This window comes from Vigna unguiculata, chromosome 3, assembly GCF_004118075.2.
Source record: "Vigna unguiculata cultivar IT97K-499-35 chromosome 3, ASM411807v1, whole genome shotgun sequence".
Classification (NCBI taxonomy): domain Eukaryota; kingdom Viridiplantae; phylum Streptophyta; class Magnoliopsida; order Fabales; family Fabaceae; genus Vigna; species Vigna unguiculata.
Window position 1 is genome coordinate 32,602,734 of NC_040281.1, and position 18,270 is coordinate 32,621,003.

Consider the following 18,270-nt stretch of genomic DNA (forward strand, 5'->3'; position numbering starts at 1 on the left):
CTTCACCTCGCCGTCGCGTCCAGGTCTCCTCGCCGTCGCGTCCAGGTCGCCTCGCCGTCGCGTCCAGGTCGCCTCACCATCGCGTCCAGGTCGCCTCACCGTCGCGCTCGTTTCGCGTCACCGTCGCGCTCGTTTCGCGTCACCGTCGTGTTTCTGTCGCGCCGCCGTCGCGTTCGTGTCGCCTCTGTCTCGCCTGGCCGTCGTCAACGCCTCGCCTCGTCGTCGGCAGCAGTGATCGTCGCGTCTCCTCTCCCCTCGTCGTCGGCAGCAGATTGTCCTTCAGTACTGGTTTTTTCTCTTTCTCGTGTGACCATCACTTTTATTTTACGATTAGTATTTTTTTTAAATACAAAATTATTTTACAATACAGATTTTTTACAATGTCTGGAAATGCATCAAATTCAGTGGATACTAATCCAAGTGCATCCTCATCTATCAAGAGTAGAAGTAAAAATGCTCCAGGGAACCGCTCTGATATTGGATGGAAACACGGATTTGATATTAATGGCAATGGTAGAAAAGTCAAATGTAACTATTGCTCAAAGATTGTGAGTGGAGGGATATTTAGATTCAAACATCATCTTGCTGGAACTAGGGAGGATTCTGAACCTTGTGCTTCTGTTTCGGACGAAATAAAAAATTTGATGATAAAGATAGTTGCAGAAGCTAAGCATGCAGCATTAAAGAGAAGGAAGTTGAATATCATTGATGAAGAAGATGAAGAAAGTGAAAGTGTTGAAGGAGGACATATGCTGTTTGGCTTTAAAGGAAAACAAAGAGTTGCCAATGCTAGTAAAAGGGGAGTCCAAGCAACTATAAATCAGATGATGAAAAAAGGATTCAAAGAAGAGGTTGATGCTCAAGTGGCTGAAGTCTTTTACACTAGTGCCATTCCTTTCAATGTGATTAGAAATCCAGCATTTGCAAAGATGTGTGAAATGATTGGTAAATATGGAGTTGGCTACAAACCACCCTCTTATCATGATATTAGAGAGAAGCTCTTGAAGCAAGCTGTGAGCAAAACAGATTTAATGCTTGAAGAATACAAGGAGGAGTGGAAGAGAACTGGTTGTACCATTATGTCTGATGGTTGGACGGATAAAAAAAGACGTTCTATTTGCAACTTCTTGGTCAATAGTCCTAAAGGGACGGTTTTTCTTTATTCTCTTGACACCTCAGACATTTCAAAAATAGCTGATAAAGTTTTTAAGATGTTAGATGATGTTGTTGAGTATGTTGGAGAAGAAAATGTAGTTCAAGTTGTCACTGATAATGCTGCAAATTTCAAGGCAGCTGGAGATTTGTTATTGCAAAAAAGAGAACGATTGTATTGGACTCCATGTGCTGCACACTGTATTGATTTGATCTTTGAAGATTTTGAAAAGAATTTGAAGGTCCATGAATTGACAATCAAGAAGGGAAGAAAGATTACCACTTACATTTATGGAAGAACAATGTTGATTTCGATGTTGAAAAAGTTCACTAAAGGTAGAGACTTGATAAGACCGGGTGTGACTAGATTTGCAACGGCATATTTAACTCTTGGTTGTCTTCATGAATTGAAGGCATCATTATTGACCATGTTTAACTCCGATGAGTGGACGACAAGCAAATTTGGAACTTCACAAGAGGGGAAAAGAATAGAACGTGTGGTATTAGACAGCCGGTTTTGGAAGAATGTCTCCACATGCTTGAAGGCCACTGCCCCTCTTATGGTGGTCTTAAGATTGGTGGACTCAGATGTAAAACCCGCAATGGGTTTCATTTATGAAGAGATGGATTGTGCAAAAGAAAAGATTAGAAACAATTTTAACAATATTCAGAAGAGGTAAACTTCCAAACTTAAACTCATTAAAAGTTTAATTCCTTATGTCTGAAATTTGTTTGGTATTGAATGTAGTTATGAAGAGGTTTGGAGAATAATTGATGCTCGATGGGATAGTCAACTTCATAGGCCTTTACATGCAGCTGCCTATTTTCTCAACCCCCACTTCCACTATGAACCTAACTTTAGAGGTGATGATGGTGGAGAGGTTAAAGAAGGACTGTATGAGTGCATGAGAAGAATGGTGCCAGATATTGCAGAAAGAAGAAAAATTAATTTGCAAATTGTTCAATTTCATTTTGCTAGAGGGCTTTTTGGAATGGAAGATGCAAAGGAATGCAGGAAAGAATTAAATCCTGGTGAATGGTGGGAGATGTTTGGTGATGCAACTCCAGAGTTGAAGAGATTTGCTATTCGAATTCTAAGCTTGACTTGTAGTTCTTCGGGTTGTGAGCGTAATTGGAGCTCATTCGAGATGGTAATTTAAATTATTTCTCATTTATAATTTTCTTTATTAGGTTTATATCTACTAAAATTTAATATTTCATTTTAGGTTCATACAAAGAGAAGGAACCGTTTGCATCAGAAAAAGATGAATGATTTAGTTTATGTGATGTATAACTTGAAGTTGAAAAGTAGACAACTTCGAAAAACTATTACTCTACCATTTGATGACATTGAATCAGATGATGAATGGATAACTGAAGAGGCAAATGACGTTGTTGAGATTGAGCAAGCTGAAGGTGAAATTGATGTTCAAAATGTTCCTTTAGATGGACCAACAACAGATCCAGCTCTAGATGCTCTTGATCTTGATAATATAACTTTTGATGCCAATGAGGATGCACATGTTTCATCAGGGGAGGAGCTGGATGAAGATGAAGATGATGATGGAGATGATGATATCATTAGAGGATTAGAGGATTAAACATAGACATTTGATATTTCAATTTATGTTTTACAGTATTTGTATGAACATATTTATTTCAAATACTTTTAAGCTATATAATTTTATGGACTTGTTTGAATTAGGATATTATTTATATCAATTGTTTTTTCTTTGTGAAGTAAACTCTTACGAGTTTACGATTCGAGTTTACGATTCGAGTTTACTGGGCTCTCACGAGTTTACGTAAACTCTCGAGTTTGACAACCTTGATGCTACGTGCTTAACCCCTATCCCGAGCTCAACTCAAGGGATACGTTCCGAGCTCAACTCAAGGAACACCAGCAATCCCACTTTTGAACCATCACCAAAAGCCTTGTAGAATATGCATGTAGAATCCAACAACTCAAGACTACAGCATCAAAATCACCTGGCGGGGGACACATACTACCAGGCAGTGCCGCTTCTAGACCGCCTGGCGGGGGACACGTACCGCCAGGCGCATAGCGCCCCAGAAACCACAGAGCTTCAAACATCGCCTGGCGGGATTGTACTCACCGCCAGGCGCATTACATGTACTTGAAAAATATTGATAAGCTTGAATGCAATGAAGAAATTTCTGATAGTTGGTTAGGGGTTGAGGTCTTCTAGGAGAAAAGTGTAGGATGCAGGAATAAGTTTGATTGGGGGCATGTCGGGAATACTATCACATGGACTAAGGCTAGCCTATCATTGGATGCAAATGAATTGGTAAACTTAAGGCTAAGTGTGGCTATGTGGCAAATGATGAAGGATTGACCCTAACCAAGGATGGAGGCACATGCTTAAGAAGACTAAGCATGTTTAGAAAGGAAGTTCACTAATCCTTCATCCCTTTCATTTGTGTTTATTATTTTTGATTCCCTAAGTTGACTTAGTTGAATCAACTTTAGTTGACTTGTTGACCTTTGACTAGGTTTGACTTGTTGACTATAGTTGACTTGACTTAAGCCAACACGCTAATCTATGTTTATTTGTTTTGTAGGTTAATTAGGAGTAAGAAAGCAATGCTAGGTGGCGCATGGTGATTGGGGAGCATAAATGATGTGGATGAGAGAGTAAAGAAAAGGCATAAAACAAGTGTACCTATGTACCTTTGGTCTCCTTTATTTTTAGCACACTTTGGCCACTTTTTGGAGACATTTGAGACACATTCTTTGTCTCCTTTTGTGCTAAAACGAAATTAGCCTTGCACACACCATAGTTGGCTCTTTTATCTCTCATTTTTGTAACCTTATTTGACCTAGTTTCTAGAAGTTAGGGTTAGGTTTTTGTAGAGACATCCTTAGGTATCTTTTATTTGTTTAGAGGCCCCTAAACTCTTATATATAAGGGGTGCTCCTAGACATGTAAAAGGGTTGAACATTTTGAAGTAAAAACACTCTTGTGTCTCAACCATTTGTGAGAGTTTCCTCCCTTGGGAGTGAATACTTTTAAGCCTTATCTTGCATAGCAAGTGGCGGCACACATCCACTCATCTTCAAGGTTGCCATGGCTTCTAGCCTAGCCTTGTAATGGCGTGCTTCTCACATTTTTACCATTTCTTTCCTATCCATTTTATGTTTTCTTCTTCCTTTAATTGTTCTTGGTTTTCTATGGTTTATGTGCCTTCCATTTCCTTTTTGTTTGGAATCAATCCATCATCTTCTTCTCTTGAGCTTTGTGAAAGGAACCTTCACATCTAGATAGCTTGCTATCTTAATGTCCAATGGGGATTTTACTTAGCTTTCTTAATCAACTCACACCATATTCAATAATCTTAAAAAGGAACAACATAATCCTTCATCACTAAGGCTAGCCTAGCATTGGATGCAAATGAATTGGTAAACTTAAGGCTAAGTGTGGCTATGTATTTTAACAATATTAAGAGATGAAGCGAATACTCTTAGCCTAGTAATTATAATGGATGCAAAGCATTATAGGCATTATAATGGAGTTAGGATATGACCATTGGACTTGGTGACTGTCTAACTGAGTAAGGATGTGAATAGATAGTGCCTGAATCCAAAACACTACAATATTGCTCAAATACTGGTGTGGCGCCTGGCGGCAGAATTCAACCCGCCAAGCGATAGCTTATATTCCACAAGCTTTGTATGACGCAAGGCGCCTGGCGGTGAGGGGTGTCCCGCCAGGCGATAGTGGCAGAGGCGGTAAGGAATGAGGCGCTTGGCATCTAGCGGTATGCATCTCCAGCTACGCGGTCTGGAAGCGGCAGCGCCTGGTGGCACGTGCCCCCCGCCAAGCGATTTTACTAGTGTTCATTGAGTTGAGCTCGGAACGTATCCCTTGAGTTTAGCTCGGGATAAGGGTTAAGCATGTGGCAATTCCTAGAGTTGAGCTCGGAATGGCATCCCTTGAGTTGAGCTCGGGATGGCGAATGAACACGAGGAACCCTTAAGTTGAGCTCGGATTGGCGAGTGTTGCCGGTATGAGTGTGCTATTTGTGGCCAGTACGGATGGGTCCAGATAGATTGCCCTCCTCAGTAGTAGCTGACAAGTTTGGTAGTCTTAGAACGTTACGACTATGTTCGTATTTGGGAACTCCGCTTGGCGTTACGGTGTGTGATTCGTAACATGGTTTTCCGCACGTGCTCTATCGATTGTGACTGATAGGTATGGCAGCAAGACACCTTGAAGTAGTCACTAGAAGATGTAGAACACGAATAACATGGCTGAGGCCATGTGATACGAAATCAAATGAGGGAATTCCTTTGGTGGGATTGTACAGTATATAAATATAAGTGTGTTTTATATATGTATGTATATTAATAGGTTTATTCTGTTAAGCTCACCCTATCTGCTTGTGGTTGACGATGATCGTGTACGCGGTACACGTGAGCAGATGATGTTGTTATAGGTGGTTCTGGTGAAGCTTAGCGACAGAGCGGGGATAGCTTAGGAGTTTATTATTTTATGGTTTTGAAATAATTTGTAAACTCTTATGAGATGCTTTTATATTATTTCCAGTTTTATAAACTATGGATTTTTTATTATTGTTGAAAGTAATAAATGTTTTAAATTTCCCGCGTTTTTGGGAAATGATATTTCATTAACTACAGCTTAATTGTATTTCCTTATTTTATTATTTTAAACCCATAATATCTGGTCGGGATGTTACACTTGTGTTTGGCGATGATCGTGTAATTCGTTATATTGGAGCAGATAATGTTGCAGGTGGTGCTGGTGAGGCATAGAGCCTAAGATGGGCTATATTGGGAAAGCTTTTATTTGAGGATTTTGTTTTATGTTTTTTTGCAAACAATATTTCAATCGGTTTATGAACTTGTAATGATTAATGGAAATTATGGATTTTAAATATACGAGTTTAATAAATGTTTAATTTTTTCCCACGTTTTGGGAAAGACAATTGAAATTAATGCGATCTTATTATTTATTATATATTATATTATTAAAACTAGTAATATCCGATCGAGATGTTACACTTTTGTTACATAATTTTTCGTTTTCTAATTTTGGACTCATTTTATATTTTCTAAATTTACTTAAATCTCCAAAGTCATTTTCAATATTGCAAAAGCAATAAATGCATCTTGCATTTCTCATCATATTTCAATTTTTTGTAACTACTTACTCTTTCAAATAATTAGTTTTCAATAGTTTCATTGATGTTTATATAATTATTACTTGATACTTTATTTTAAGATTTTTCCAATTTTTTTCTTAATATTTGACATTAAAGAAAATAAATTTCTATTCTTCAACCATTGATAATATTGTTATGTTTTGTTTACTATGATATTTAATTTATAATTGCGATAATAACAAAATGGGTTCAAATGTAAATATAAGTATGTACATATTATTAAAATTGTATTTCTTCAAAGTATGTATCAATCTCGTCCCTAAATTTCATAAAAATGTAAAACGTCACCAGTAGCAAACGACACCTAACAACATTGAAGTTTCTCTCTCCTTACCGTAACTTTATCACTCTTTGCAAGCGTGACATGTCCTACACCTTTGTCGACACTCAAATCTCCCTAACCATCATGTTGGCGAACGTCGCCATCTCTTCCCTCTCGACGCTTCTTGTCACGCAAGCATGGATCTCTGAAAACACCCTCCCCTTCCTCTTGAAAATTGTCATGATGCTTAAAACTATTGGTAACAAGGTTCTCACCACCTCCAACAAAACCTTAATCATGCACATTTCCCAAATATAAATTCCCTACAAGATGTTCTCTCCCTCACCAACTAAATCGTCGTCCAAGTCTCCAAACCTCACTTGATCCCTCACCCTCGCCCCACCCTCTATGTCCACATGTGCCGCCTCTAAATCAACCCCACCAACCTCTTTAACCACCGTCAAAACCATCCTCTTAACCACCAACTCATCACTTCTAAGCTCACATTTAGTTTCATCACCAATAGAGGGAAAGATTTGTAGTATGGAGAGAGATAGAGTTGCAATATGGATCTTCGAAAATAACCTCCCCCTCCTCTTGATAATTGTTGTGATGCACATCACCTTAGAAACAAGGTTCTCACCACCTCCAAAAAAATCCCAAACTCACACAAGCATTGGTTCTCTGAAAACATCCTCCCCTTACTCTTGAAAATTGTCATGATGCATACCACTATTGGAAACAAGTTTTTCAACACCTCCAACAAAAGCCTTAATCATGTACACTTCCCAACTACGAATTCCCTCCATGATGCTCTCTCCCTCACCAACTACATTGTCACCCAAGTCTCCAAACCTCACTCGATCTCTCACCCTCACCCCACTATCCATGTCCATTTGTGCCACCTCCAAATCAACCTCAACAACCTCCTTAAACACTGTCAACCTCATAACCACCACTAAGCTCATCACTACCCGACTCACCTCTAGATTCATCACCAATACATAAAAGGAGTTGTAGTATAGAGAGAGATAGATTTGCAATATGAAGAGATATAGAGTTGCACAAATGAGAGATAGTTACAATAAGGAAAGAGGAACTTTAATATTGTTAGTTGTTATATACCATTGGGACACTTTACATTCTTTTATTATGTGTAAGGATAAAAGAGGTACATATTTTGAAGCAGGAACAAAATACAATATCAGTCATTAGTTTAAGAATGGAAAAAAGCTTAACCCAAATTTATTTTAGGATTTAGGGTTTGAGCATTTATTTTTCTATTGTCTTTTATTATCTTGTTAACTTATTTTGTTTCCCATTTATTTCTTCAGTGTGTTTTAATTTTTATTTAATTTTTTAGTGATGTTCATGATAAATTTTTATTTCAACTTAAAAATAATATTAAAAGTAAAATAAGATGGCAATTTGTGTCAAATCTAAAACAAAATTACAAACTCTTGGCAAAAGAAGAAGATGAAGGAGATCATCCTTTAGGAGAAAATTTTGATGATGATAAAAGCAAGTCCAAAGACTTCAAATGATGACAATAAATATTGGAAGACTTGTATTTTAAATTATCTATATGATTAAACCTTTGTAATAAGTTTCATATAAGTGAAAATTTGTGTCTAAAACTTAGCATAGAGAGCACAAAGCAGCATGCACAAAGATCAACTTAGGGAAGAATTTATTTTTCATAAAAGTTTTGTAATAATCGATTATTAGTAATAAATAATTGATTATCCAAATGAATTTAAGATTTTTGGAAGTGATTCTATAATAATTGATTATCAAAATGAGAAAATGTTTTTAGAAAAGCTTTTATGATAATGATTATCTCTTGAAATAATCGATTATCAGCGGCAATTGTGACTTGACTCTTCAGGTTCTTAACCTAATTTTCGAAAAAGAAAGTCTATATATGTTTGACTAAACCTATTTCGAAAATAACTTTTCATTCAAAGGTTTAGGGTTGTGACTGCTAGAGAAACTCTTTGTGCTTATGAAAGGGGCTTTGAAAAACCTCCTTAAGCTTAAGATGCAAAATAAGGTATTGAGAATTGGAATTTTAGGAATTGTAATGAAATTTTGTTATTTTGTAATGAATATAAAAGAAAATATCAAGTATGCAGCCAAGCCACAGTCATTGGCGTTGAGCCATGAAAGTAGAAAAGATAGGACAAATATTTTGAATTTCTAGTTGAGCACAACAATTTGGAGCTAAGCCACATGAGGAAACCTTTGCAAGGAAATCTGGGTCACCAATCCATGAGGCAAGACAATAAATAAAATCCTCTAAAGAAGGAAAGGTCAAGTGTCAAACACCAGGACAATGGGCTAAGCTAAGAAAGAAACTTGTGTGCGAAGAAACTCATGTGGTGGAGCACCGCCAAAAAAAATTTATAAATAAAGACCTCATGTCTTCATTTTATGCATTGAGTGGAAAGATAGAAATGTACTAGTAGGGTAGAAAAAGGTATATGAGGCTAGAGGGAGATGCTCTTATTGTAAATCCTATGTGTAGATGTTGTTGGAATTGCATTATAATATTTTATGAGTAACTGAACTCTCTCGTGTACAGGTTTGATGTAATCAATTGTAATTCTCTATACTCCTACTTCTTGGGTATTTAACTATGCTTTCATTTAATAGTTTCTTATTTGATTTATGCTTAATAATGAATTAACAACTCATCTTATTTCACTGGTTTGGATTGAGTTAAAAGACTAGTCTCAAACTGAGGTCCAATCAAACGATCACACTCTTAATAGAGGCTTTCACAAGATCTAGGGGTGTGCTAGATGAAAGAATCTTACACAGTAAGGCAATGATTCATTCAACTAAGAGTGGAGAAATCACATTGGGTTTGAAGTCCTTAGGTTCTATGCTACAAAAATAAGCCTAGATTTACATAGAAAGAGTACTCCCAGGACATTGATTGATTTGCATATTAAGTTCACACAAGATAGTAGTGGTGAAGTAGAAAAAGATGAGATGAAATGTAATCATAGCCTCTACTCCACTCAATCTATATAATTACTATTATCTATGTTTACATGTACTCTTTATCAAAATCCAAAAAACCCAAAATCTAACTATCAATATACTTGCTAACCTGTGGATACAAATTGAGCAGTAACTTTCACGAAGTGATTTCTTGGAAGATTAAGTGTTGTTATTGTTACAAGGAAAATTTGTTTATCTTTTGTGTGACTCAAATGAGGTGGTTCATTCATTGTGTAAATCAAGAAAAGTGTCTTTCACTTATTGTGTCTTCAAGAGAGTTATTTTCTAAACCTTAAATTCTTTCTTGTGTGGTTATAAGTTTAGTTTACTTTACTATTTGAATTAATCCCTTTTAACGGAAGGTCTTTTTATCTAAACCAATATAAAATACCTTTTTCAACATCTTTTTCCCTAGTCTCTTTAATTATCTATTATTATATTAAAGGAACATATCTTAATTGAACTTTTATTTACCACACCTAGCCGGTCCCACTAGCATATTAACACATATCACCCTTGACCGACACCTATGTCGGTCAAGGCTGGGAGACTGGTGTACCACACCAAGCCAACTTAACAAAATAATAATAAAACGATCACCATACCTATACACCAAAACATTCAAGTAACCGGCCTAGGCTGGGCTAACATAAGCCTAGTCGGCCGGAACCGGTAACATAAACATCCAGAGGAATAACCTGCCTAAGACAACATATGAGCAACACAAACCGTCAAGAGAAGTAGTCGGTTTAGGCCGACTACCTTAATACACTTAGCAGAACCCCCCTTATATTCAATGAGTCCATAGTAATCAATCTAAGGGCCTAGGTTAGGGCTAGACCTACTTACAGCCCAAACTAGGGCCCAAGCTAAGGCCCGGCCCATGGCATAACCAGACATAATTAATAACATGGACCCCAATAATTAAAGGTACGCATTCATTACTCCATTAATCACCTGATTTGACTTTTTGAGAGCTTTGACTCACTTGAGCTTCGGAGTCCCTTCTACAGGTAATCCCTCCTAGGTCTAAGCAGACATGTACCAACCGGGAAGAGGCCAACTGAGGAGATAGCGGACTACATGGGTAAGATGACGCTTGTGTCTAACTTATCTTGTTTGTTCTCTGCAGGAACATTTTACATTAAAAAAAAAAACTCATTAAAAGTAGGATTTTTATTAAAAAAGCAATTTACCTCCCTCTTAATTTTTATTCAACATAAATATTCTGCTGCACGATTCTAACACAAACAAATCCAAACACATAAGTAAATAAATTAATATTTTTAAAAAGTTCCTATTTATGTACAAAAAAATGTGTTACGATGCAGTTTATTAATATTATCGCCTGAACTTCTTTTGTAATTCTTTGCATAAATAATTTGGAAATAAACTAATAATAAAAACTGTATAACTTTTAGAAGGAAAATAATTGAATTTATGTTTTATTAAAACTAAATATTTAAAAAGGTAAGCTATTAGTGATAATTTTATATCTATTATTTGCTTGGCTATTAAAAAAGTGGTATGCTTTTAAAGAATGTTTATATGAGAAAATTGTCCTTTCAAATGCTTTTCCTCTGAAATAGTAAATTTGAAAATTAGAAGTTAGAGAAACTACTCGCACCAGCAGACAAATCAAACTAAATAGTAACGTCTATTCCACATTCGAGTTGGACACAAACGAGGGGAAGATTTTGTAACTATTCCACATTCTTCAATTTCATGGTCATTCACATTCTTTCTCAAAAATTAGCGATTGTTCAACAGAATAGAAGTCCAATGATTGATAAAGAAATGTTAATGTAAAAAAAATAAAGAATGCTAATAAGATATTGGAAAAATGAATTACTACAAACTTCGACAAAAAATAAAGTGTAACTAAATTCAACAAGAACCTTCACAATCTACAGCTCTTCCTCAATCCTCTAACCAGGTTGTGGACACGATTGAAAACGTCAAGGCTCTGAGCTTTGTATATACAAACATGTGCCAACTAAACAATCCATTCTCTGAAATTGCACAACGCAGATTATATCAGTTGTATGCTACAGGGAATCATATTCACAAACTTCTTTGTTCAATGCTCACATACTGGAATGACCGACACAAGTTTTGCCAATGTATCTAAAATGTTTTATTTTTATACTAGACTAAATGCTACCCACTTTTCCCAAAGTAAGACGTTACACTGTTTAGAAAGGTTTAGAGGAATTACCGAGCAAAAAAATTGTGTTCATTTATAATGGTGAGATATTCTAGTGCTCCATCAGCAATTATTTTTTCACAAAAGGTTTCTGGCAAATAAGTAGCCGCTGGTCACTTCCATTCTGAAGATCAATTACCCTTGCTTCCCAACGTACTTGTGTGGCAACCATGCGAGCCATCTCAATAGCTCCCATAGTATCCGAAAGAATGACCCATCCCTACAAAAACAATGATTAAACTACTTGTATTCAGATGGACAAATCCAATATACTGAGACTAAACTACTTGTATTCAGATGGACAAATCCAATAAACTACTACCTTTGGTCTCATATATATATAGACCCCTTTAACCCTTCACAAGAATTAAGAAATTTAGTAAATTTAATCAGTTATAAAATTAATCAACAATTTCTATAATTTTATTTTTCAGAATTATCCTCAAAATTATTGGGATACCGTTTTTAAATCTCTTTCCACCCAATTAGTTAAGGTATCTCCACTTAAGTAAGGACATTTTGCTTTCTATAGGAAAAGATAAAGTGAATGAAAGGGTACTTCTGAATAGTGAGAAATCTTCATCTATCCTCAAGAAAGAGGATCTGGGTTTCATAAAAAAAAAAAAATAGTCATTTGAAAGGGGTCTTATGATAAGAACTATGGAAAACTTTCGAAGAGATTCCTATAAAAATGATTAGAGGGTAATATTTTATATTACCACCATCACAACATACCTCTGGACGCAATATTCTATCCATCTCCAAGAACAAGTCTATCGTGCTGCACCTCTCTGAGGAGAGATGTGAAAGAAGTCCATCTGCATGAAGCAAATCATATGTCCGGGGATAGGTGGGGAAAGGTTCACACCTGAAGATCAATGTATTAGTAGTCAGATACAAAACTGAATTACTCGGGAGTTCATAAGCGATAACACTCTTTTACGAAGAGGTTGTCAATGAATTCCAAACAGGGGCGCATGATGTTCTTTAGAATTGGGTTTCAGAACAGAACTACGTCTATTTCCAATCCAATAGATCAAGTACATGTATGCACCTTATGTTCATCTTCTTATGTTCATCTTCAAATTTAATCTCAAAAAGAAAAGCAAAATAAAGAACATTGAATATTAGGTATTGAAATCTCAACATTGAATGTTAGATATAAACTTATTATGCATGTTGTCTAAGTTTTTTAAAAATGCATATAAAATTATTGACTTTCTAAAGATTTTATGAAACGTAGAGACTGTAATTTTTTTTGGTGACAATTATAAAAAATGCTCACCTTTCAAAAGTGTTATAGTTATAAGCTTTTCCCCCCAAAAGCAACTCAAATAAGAAATCTGTTATTTTTCAGAAATCTGATTTTAAATAAACAATTTTCTTTTAAAAAAACAAAAAAGCGCTAATACTATCTTCAAAATAAAAGAGATATTTCATGGAAAAAATAACTGAAATAAATGGACTCTAAATTAATAACTCTACGTTAGCTGATCTAATGCCATTCAATAATTTATAAAATAAGAAGTTGCTAAAGAACTATTTTTGTATATACATCACTAAATCATTTCCAATGCTGATATTTTCACGTTAAGAAGTAAAAACAACATGGTTCTTGAAGTAAATTATCTAAAATTTCTGTTACTTTCTCAACTAGCATACACCATTCTTACGTCATTTGTTATAAGAATGAGCCAATAATAAATAATAAGGCAAGTGAAATAGCTTTATCAGGCTTAGTGAAATTATCAGTTTATGACCCTCAAACAGTCTTACCTTCACACCTGAATCAATTTTTCATGTTTATGGAAACCTTGTTTAGATTATGGTTTCACAAACAGCAACTTTTCTAGATCATAAACAGGAAAACAAGCAACTCACCAGTCATGCATGACACCAGCAAAACCTCTATCTAGTATAAGAGGAAGAAGTGCATTAGAAGCTGTGGAAGAAACCACATTCATAACCCACACTGACTTTTTCTCCTCGAGCAGGGCAGCATTCAACCCCCCAAAATTAGCACTCATGTCCATAACATTCCGGACCATGTTATATGGAGGGAATGGATCTTCATCTCCAAGTCTCTTTGGATGGTCAGAGAAAATTAAGGGGGTAAGTAACGACCAATAATTGTTAACAGCTGTTCTCCAATGTTGCAAATCTTCATAAAATTCTTCAGGTTGAACTCCTGCAATAATAAAGAAAAATTCATGAAAAGGAAAAGCATCACAGAAAGGAAGCAAAATTTGGAGGGCACGAGGAGAAAGACATGCAGAAGAAATCTGTTAATACTTTCCATGAATTTTAAGTTCAGCGGAGCTCAATCCAGATTCAGAAGATCTGTTCTGTATTGCAATCCAGCGCTTGCTAGACGTCCCACTTATACAAGGCACAAGATGCCTATAATATGACTGAGTATCCTCTCCCTCACATAGCTGTATAGTACTCTGCTTACTACAATTAAGAAACAAATGTTGCTGAAAACCTATAGTTATAAGTGAAAGTGTTCAATGAAGAGCCAGAGCCCAACTAGTGATAGTTGATGATAGTCATCTCAAATAGAGAAACAATCTAGTTGCTCAAATAATTATTTATCATTTACATCACCCATGTTACTACAGTAATCCTTACCGAGATGCATAACATTCAACATCAGGAGTCTTCTGCCACACAAAAGTTTCATCCTGCTGAGCTACAAGAGTCCAGCAGAGTTGTTGGGTGAACCCTTCTACTGCGTTTGACATTATTCTCTTTTTCTCCTTTGATGAACCCTGTGGTCTCCTTGTAGGTGAGGTTAAAACAAAATATCCTCCGGGTTTAAGAACACGATCAACTTCTATAAGGAACAATCCATCTGAGGGATGAAGTCAATGTTAGAAAAGCATACAGAAGCTAAATGATATTCACTTATAGGATGGTCAATAGAATAATGGAAAGTGTATAAGGAAATGGTAATGATACGGAGAGAGAGAGAGAGAGAGAGAGAATGATAAAAAAAAATGGTCACATTCTCATAAACATTTCAGACACCTATTTCAGCCATCAATTTCATTCGTGACAAACAAATTACTCAAAATTGAAATAGTAAGCAACTTTTATGACTGAATGTAGGCCCACCTTTTTTTCTAGCGATGAATTTCAATTAAATCATAAAGAATGGATACAACAAGGATCTGACTTCTAAACATTTGATATAAAGATATATCAAGAATCAATTGCCAAATACACTTAAGATGTTAGGTGAAGACCAAGAATGCTTTTTATATCTCCAACACAAGGTTACTGCACTGTGTCATTTCAAGAGTTGATGATAATTAGTCACTAATTTGTCACTAATTTGACATTTGAGAGACAGCCTAATCATACCTATTTGGTCTCAAAATCTACAGCACCAAATAGTGTGCACAATACTGAGTCTTATTTTTCTCTCATTTGTCATCAAATACAACTTTTAAACAAATAAGTGGAATTCAATCTCACATTCACAAAAATATGAGTCTGTTAATCAACATTTCAGTTAACAATTCGGCAAAACACAGATAGAATTTGTAAGTATAATGTCAACAAGGAAATCCACTCTGCAAAGAATGAAATAGTGATGAATGCCCATAAAGTGTATAATTACCTTTTTCATCCCACATAATGCCGCATTGAGCACAGTGAACCATGTCATATGATAATGACGGATATGGAAGCTGTCTGGAGATAAAGTTGCCAATCATAGCTGGAAGACCTCTCTCAAGAGACAATTGAACTTGGCTGCCAGTAGCTTCATACGCCGCAATACAAACCACCATTATTTTCAGTGACAATAAATGAGCTCCAAAGCTACCAAATCCACAATTGATATCTAGTATATTTCGAATCTGTTATAAAGTGATTAATGAAGATCAGTCAAATACATATTATGGAACAAAAACAACATGGTCCTTAATGAGAATGAGGACATAATCACCTAAATAACATAATCTTTCATTACTGTTACTACATGGAACCATTTTACACAAACCCTGTCCGTGTAAAGCACATTAGTTCCCAAAAGAATAAAAGTTAGTGGACAATGGTGGACAGAAGACTTACACCAGCTTGAGGAAGCTCAATGTCACTTCCTAAGCCTATCATCTCTGCAAGTTGGCGAGCATAATCTTTGACGCTGTTGAATATGAACCCATCCTGCGAGTGAAAGGCGATTTGATTCTCTTCTAATAGCATCAACCTAGTGAAATCACCACAATATTTAAGAAAATGAAAATAAGAAAGATTAAAAAGCAATCAATCATAATGAATCAGGACAGAAGCCATTCAAGCAGTCTTTTACTCTTACCACCCCCTGCCCCAAAAAAGATCAAGCAGTTATAAGGTTCTTAAATTGCTAAGAGGCTTCTGCAATCACATTTCAACCGCATTTACTCATAATTTTCTGCTATTTTAAAAATTGCAATGCAACTATAACCCCAATTTTAAACCACGATTTTGTTTTTATCCAAAGGGGATCAACTTCACACCCTATTAATTAATTACAGTAAGCACCTTTTGGTCATACTTCCAGAGGAAAGAAACTGATCTTTCGTGATCTTCACATTTGCGCTCCATATGACATCCCTCCCACTCGGCCACCGCAACGGAGTCTTGTATTCCTTGGGAGGCCGAACCAAACACCTCTCCGACACCTTGTACACCTCGCAATGCCGATCAAACTCCTCTCCGTCTTTAAACCCCGAAATCAAATTCGCAGACACATTGTGACACGGCACGAAATTCTCCCTTTCCTTGCCGCAAAGCACCACCTCCTTCTGCCTCGCACCACCACTCGACACACTCCTTAATTCCAAGTAATCCACAGCGGCCTGCTCCTTTATCCTTCGGTAGTTCGTGTAGATTAGCGATTCCGCAGTGCGAGACGCTGAACCATCGGTGTTCGAAGAAGAAGATGAACTCAACACTGCAATCAGTGCGAGGATACTTATCAGACACAGGATTAACCAGCTCAGTGGCGGCTTATGGCCAATTATGAAGGACTGTTTCTTCAACCAAGAGCTTCTCATGTCCAAAGTCGTGAGTCACACGCAGATTCAAAACGACGCTAAATTCTAAACTCCTTTAACCCTAGTCTTCCAACCATGACACCGCAAATCCTCACTGTCGCTGCGACCACTGAAACGACAACTCGCACAATTGAACCACAAACGCAGATTAGAACGCGAAATAGCGAAAGTTTAGGGAGACAGTCGAGCAATGCCAATCGGAGGATATAGCGAGCGTGCGAAAGATCAACCGGATCGCCGGTGAAATTGGAATTTGAAAACGCTACGCGGATCCGATTGCGCTTGGCTTCGAACAGAGGAATTAGGGTTTGGGCGGAGATGATGACGATGAAGAAGAAGAAGAAGAGCTTGAGATTGATTTAGAGATCGATTGATTCTGAAATGGTGAGAAAAAGAGCATTGTTGTGGTTGGGTCCAGATTATTTTAGATTGCTACCTTTCCTTGCTTTCAAAACTAACATATTATCTCTTTCTTACTTTATATGCCTCCCAAGCTTCCATTATTAATCAGATTCAAAACAACAACATAACTATTGATCTTAATTAATGACCTTTTATACATTTAACTACTTTTGGAATTAAATTAAATTACTACCTTTAAAATTGGTATCTTCTAATCTAGCATTCATTAAAGAAACAAAACAAAACATATATATATATATATATATATATATATATATATATATGCAAATTTATTGAACATAAGTGTGTTAAAAAAAAAATTGTGTGCTTGTCTCCACGCTTTTGTTATCATCATAATTATCAAAATACAAATAATGGTTAACACACCAGTTTTTATTAATGCTGTCAATTTTATTTTATTTTTGCTTTTCTTTTTCAATCAATTAATATTTCTTTAATTAACTTCTTAACTAAGATACTTATAAGCACGGTAATTATTTAATTTTCAAGATATAGAACCACCAAAGCAATGATGACAACTTGATAAGGAATAATCTAACAGCTACCAAATGGACGCAGATCTGGTAGTTGCCAACCATGTTCCTGATTTTATTTTATTTTAGAAAAATCATGCACGAGTTGAAGACAAATAACATGAATCCAACTTCTTATTTTAAATTTAAATTTAATTTATATCTGTAGATTGATTTTGTCAACACTTTCCATTCCTACTAAAAAAAAATTTATTCAGTTATATTTTTAAAAATTATATATGCTTAGTATTTTAGCGATTTTACGTATTAACTTAAATTATCAATGTGTCGAGATTATTGTTTTTTAGATTTTAAGTAATGAAAGTATTTTTAATCATTTTTAGGATCAATTTTAATATTTTGATGTGGATTATGAAATCTAGAATTGAAAGATCATGCATGCATTTCCATTTAGGAGAAGATGATATGTTCCAGGTATTTCATATTTATAGTATA

At 35.9% G+C, this 18,270-nt stretch overlaps 2 protein-coding genes across 3 annotated transcripts; one reads left to right on the forward strand and one right to left on the reverse strand.

The window, feature by feature from the left end:
* The first annotated feature begins 804 nt into the window (after nucleotides 1-804).
* LOC114177533 lies at nucleotides 805-2,962 on the forward strand. The gene is made up of 3 exons (XM_028062915.1): nucleotides 805-1,828; nucleotides 1,901-2,303; nucleotides 2,379-2,962. Exons 1-3 carry the CDS (start codon nucleotides 825-827, stop codon nucleotides 2,751-2,753), a joined length of 1,782 nt encoding a protein of 593 aa, XP_027918716.1. The 5' UTR covers nucleotides 805-824; the 3' UTR covers nucleotides 2,754-2,962.
* An 8,361-nt stretch (nucleotides 2,963-11,323) lies between these two features.
* Nucleotides 11,324-17,348, reverse strand: LOC114178229 (probable methyltransferase PMT5). 2 transcript variants are annotated; one of them, XM_028064021.1, is made up of 9 exons: nucleotides 16,365-17,345; nucleotides 15,915-16,050; nucleotides 15,460-15,700; nucleotides 14,466-14,688; nucleotides 14,131-14,288; nucleotides 13,716-14,022; nucleotides 12,570-12,702; nucleotides 11,847-12,054; nucleotides 11,324-11,640 (listed from the first exon to the last, which is right to left on the reverse strand). In XM_028064021.1, the coding sequence occupies exons 1-8, from the start codon at nucleotides 16,877-16,879 to the stop codon at nucleotides 11,905-11,907; spliced, it is 1,863 nt and encodes a 620-aa protein (XP_027919822.1). In that variant the 5' UTR covers nucleotides 16,880-17,345; the 3' UTR covers nucleotides 11,324-11,640; nucleotides 11,847-11,904. The 2 variants fall into 2 exon arrangements, with proteins under 2 accessions (XP_027919822.1, XP_027919823.1); XM_028064022.1 differs by lacking the exon at nucleotides 11,324-11,640 and adding an exon at nucleotides 12,157-12,190 and having other exon boundaries at nucleotides 11,942-12,054; nucleotides 16,365-17,348.
* Between the last annotated feature and the right edge of the window lie 922 nt (nucleotides 17,349-18,270).

Excerpts from the sequence above, each read along its gene's own strand:
- LOC114178229 (XM_028064021.1), bottom strand. The coding sequence starts at position 16,879 with ATGAGAAGCTCTTGGTTGAAGAAACAGTCCTTCATAATTGGCCATAAG. Across the intron at positions 14,023-14,130 it reads CGCTGAACTTAAAATTCATG|GAGTTCAACCTGAAGAATTT; the intron begins GAAAGTATTAAC and ends TTATTATTGCAG. Across the intron at positions 12,055-12,569 it reads ATAGAATATTGCGTCCAGAG|GGATGGGTCATTCTTTCGGA; the intron begins GTATGTTGTGAT and ends TTGTTTTTGTAG.
- LOC114177533 (XM_028062915.1), top strand. The coding sequence starts at position 825 with ATGATGAAAAAAGGATTCAAAGAAGAGGTTGATGCTCAAGTGGCTGAA. Across the intron at positions 1,829-1,900 it reads TTTAACAATATTCAGAAGAG|TTATGAAGAGGTTTGGAGAA; the intron begins GTAAACTTCCAA and ends TATTGAATGTAG. Across the intron at positions 2,304-2,378 it reads ATTGGAGCTCATTCGAGATG|GTTCATACAAAGAGAAGGAA; the intron begins GTAATTTAAATT and ends ATTTCATTTTAG.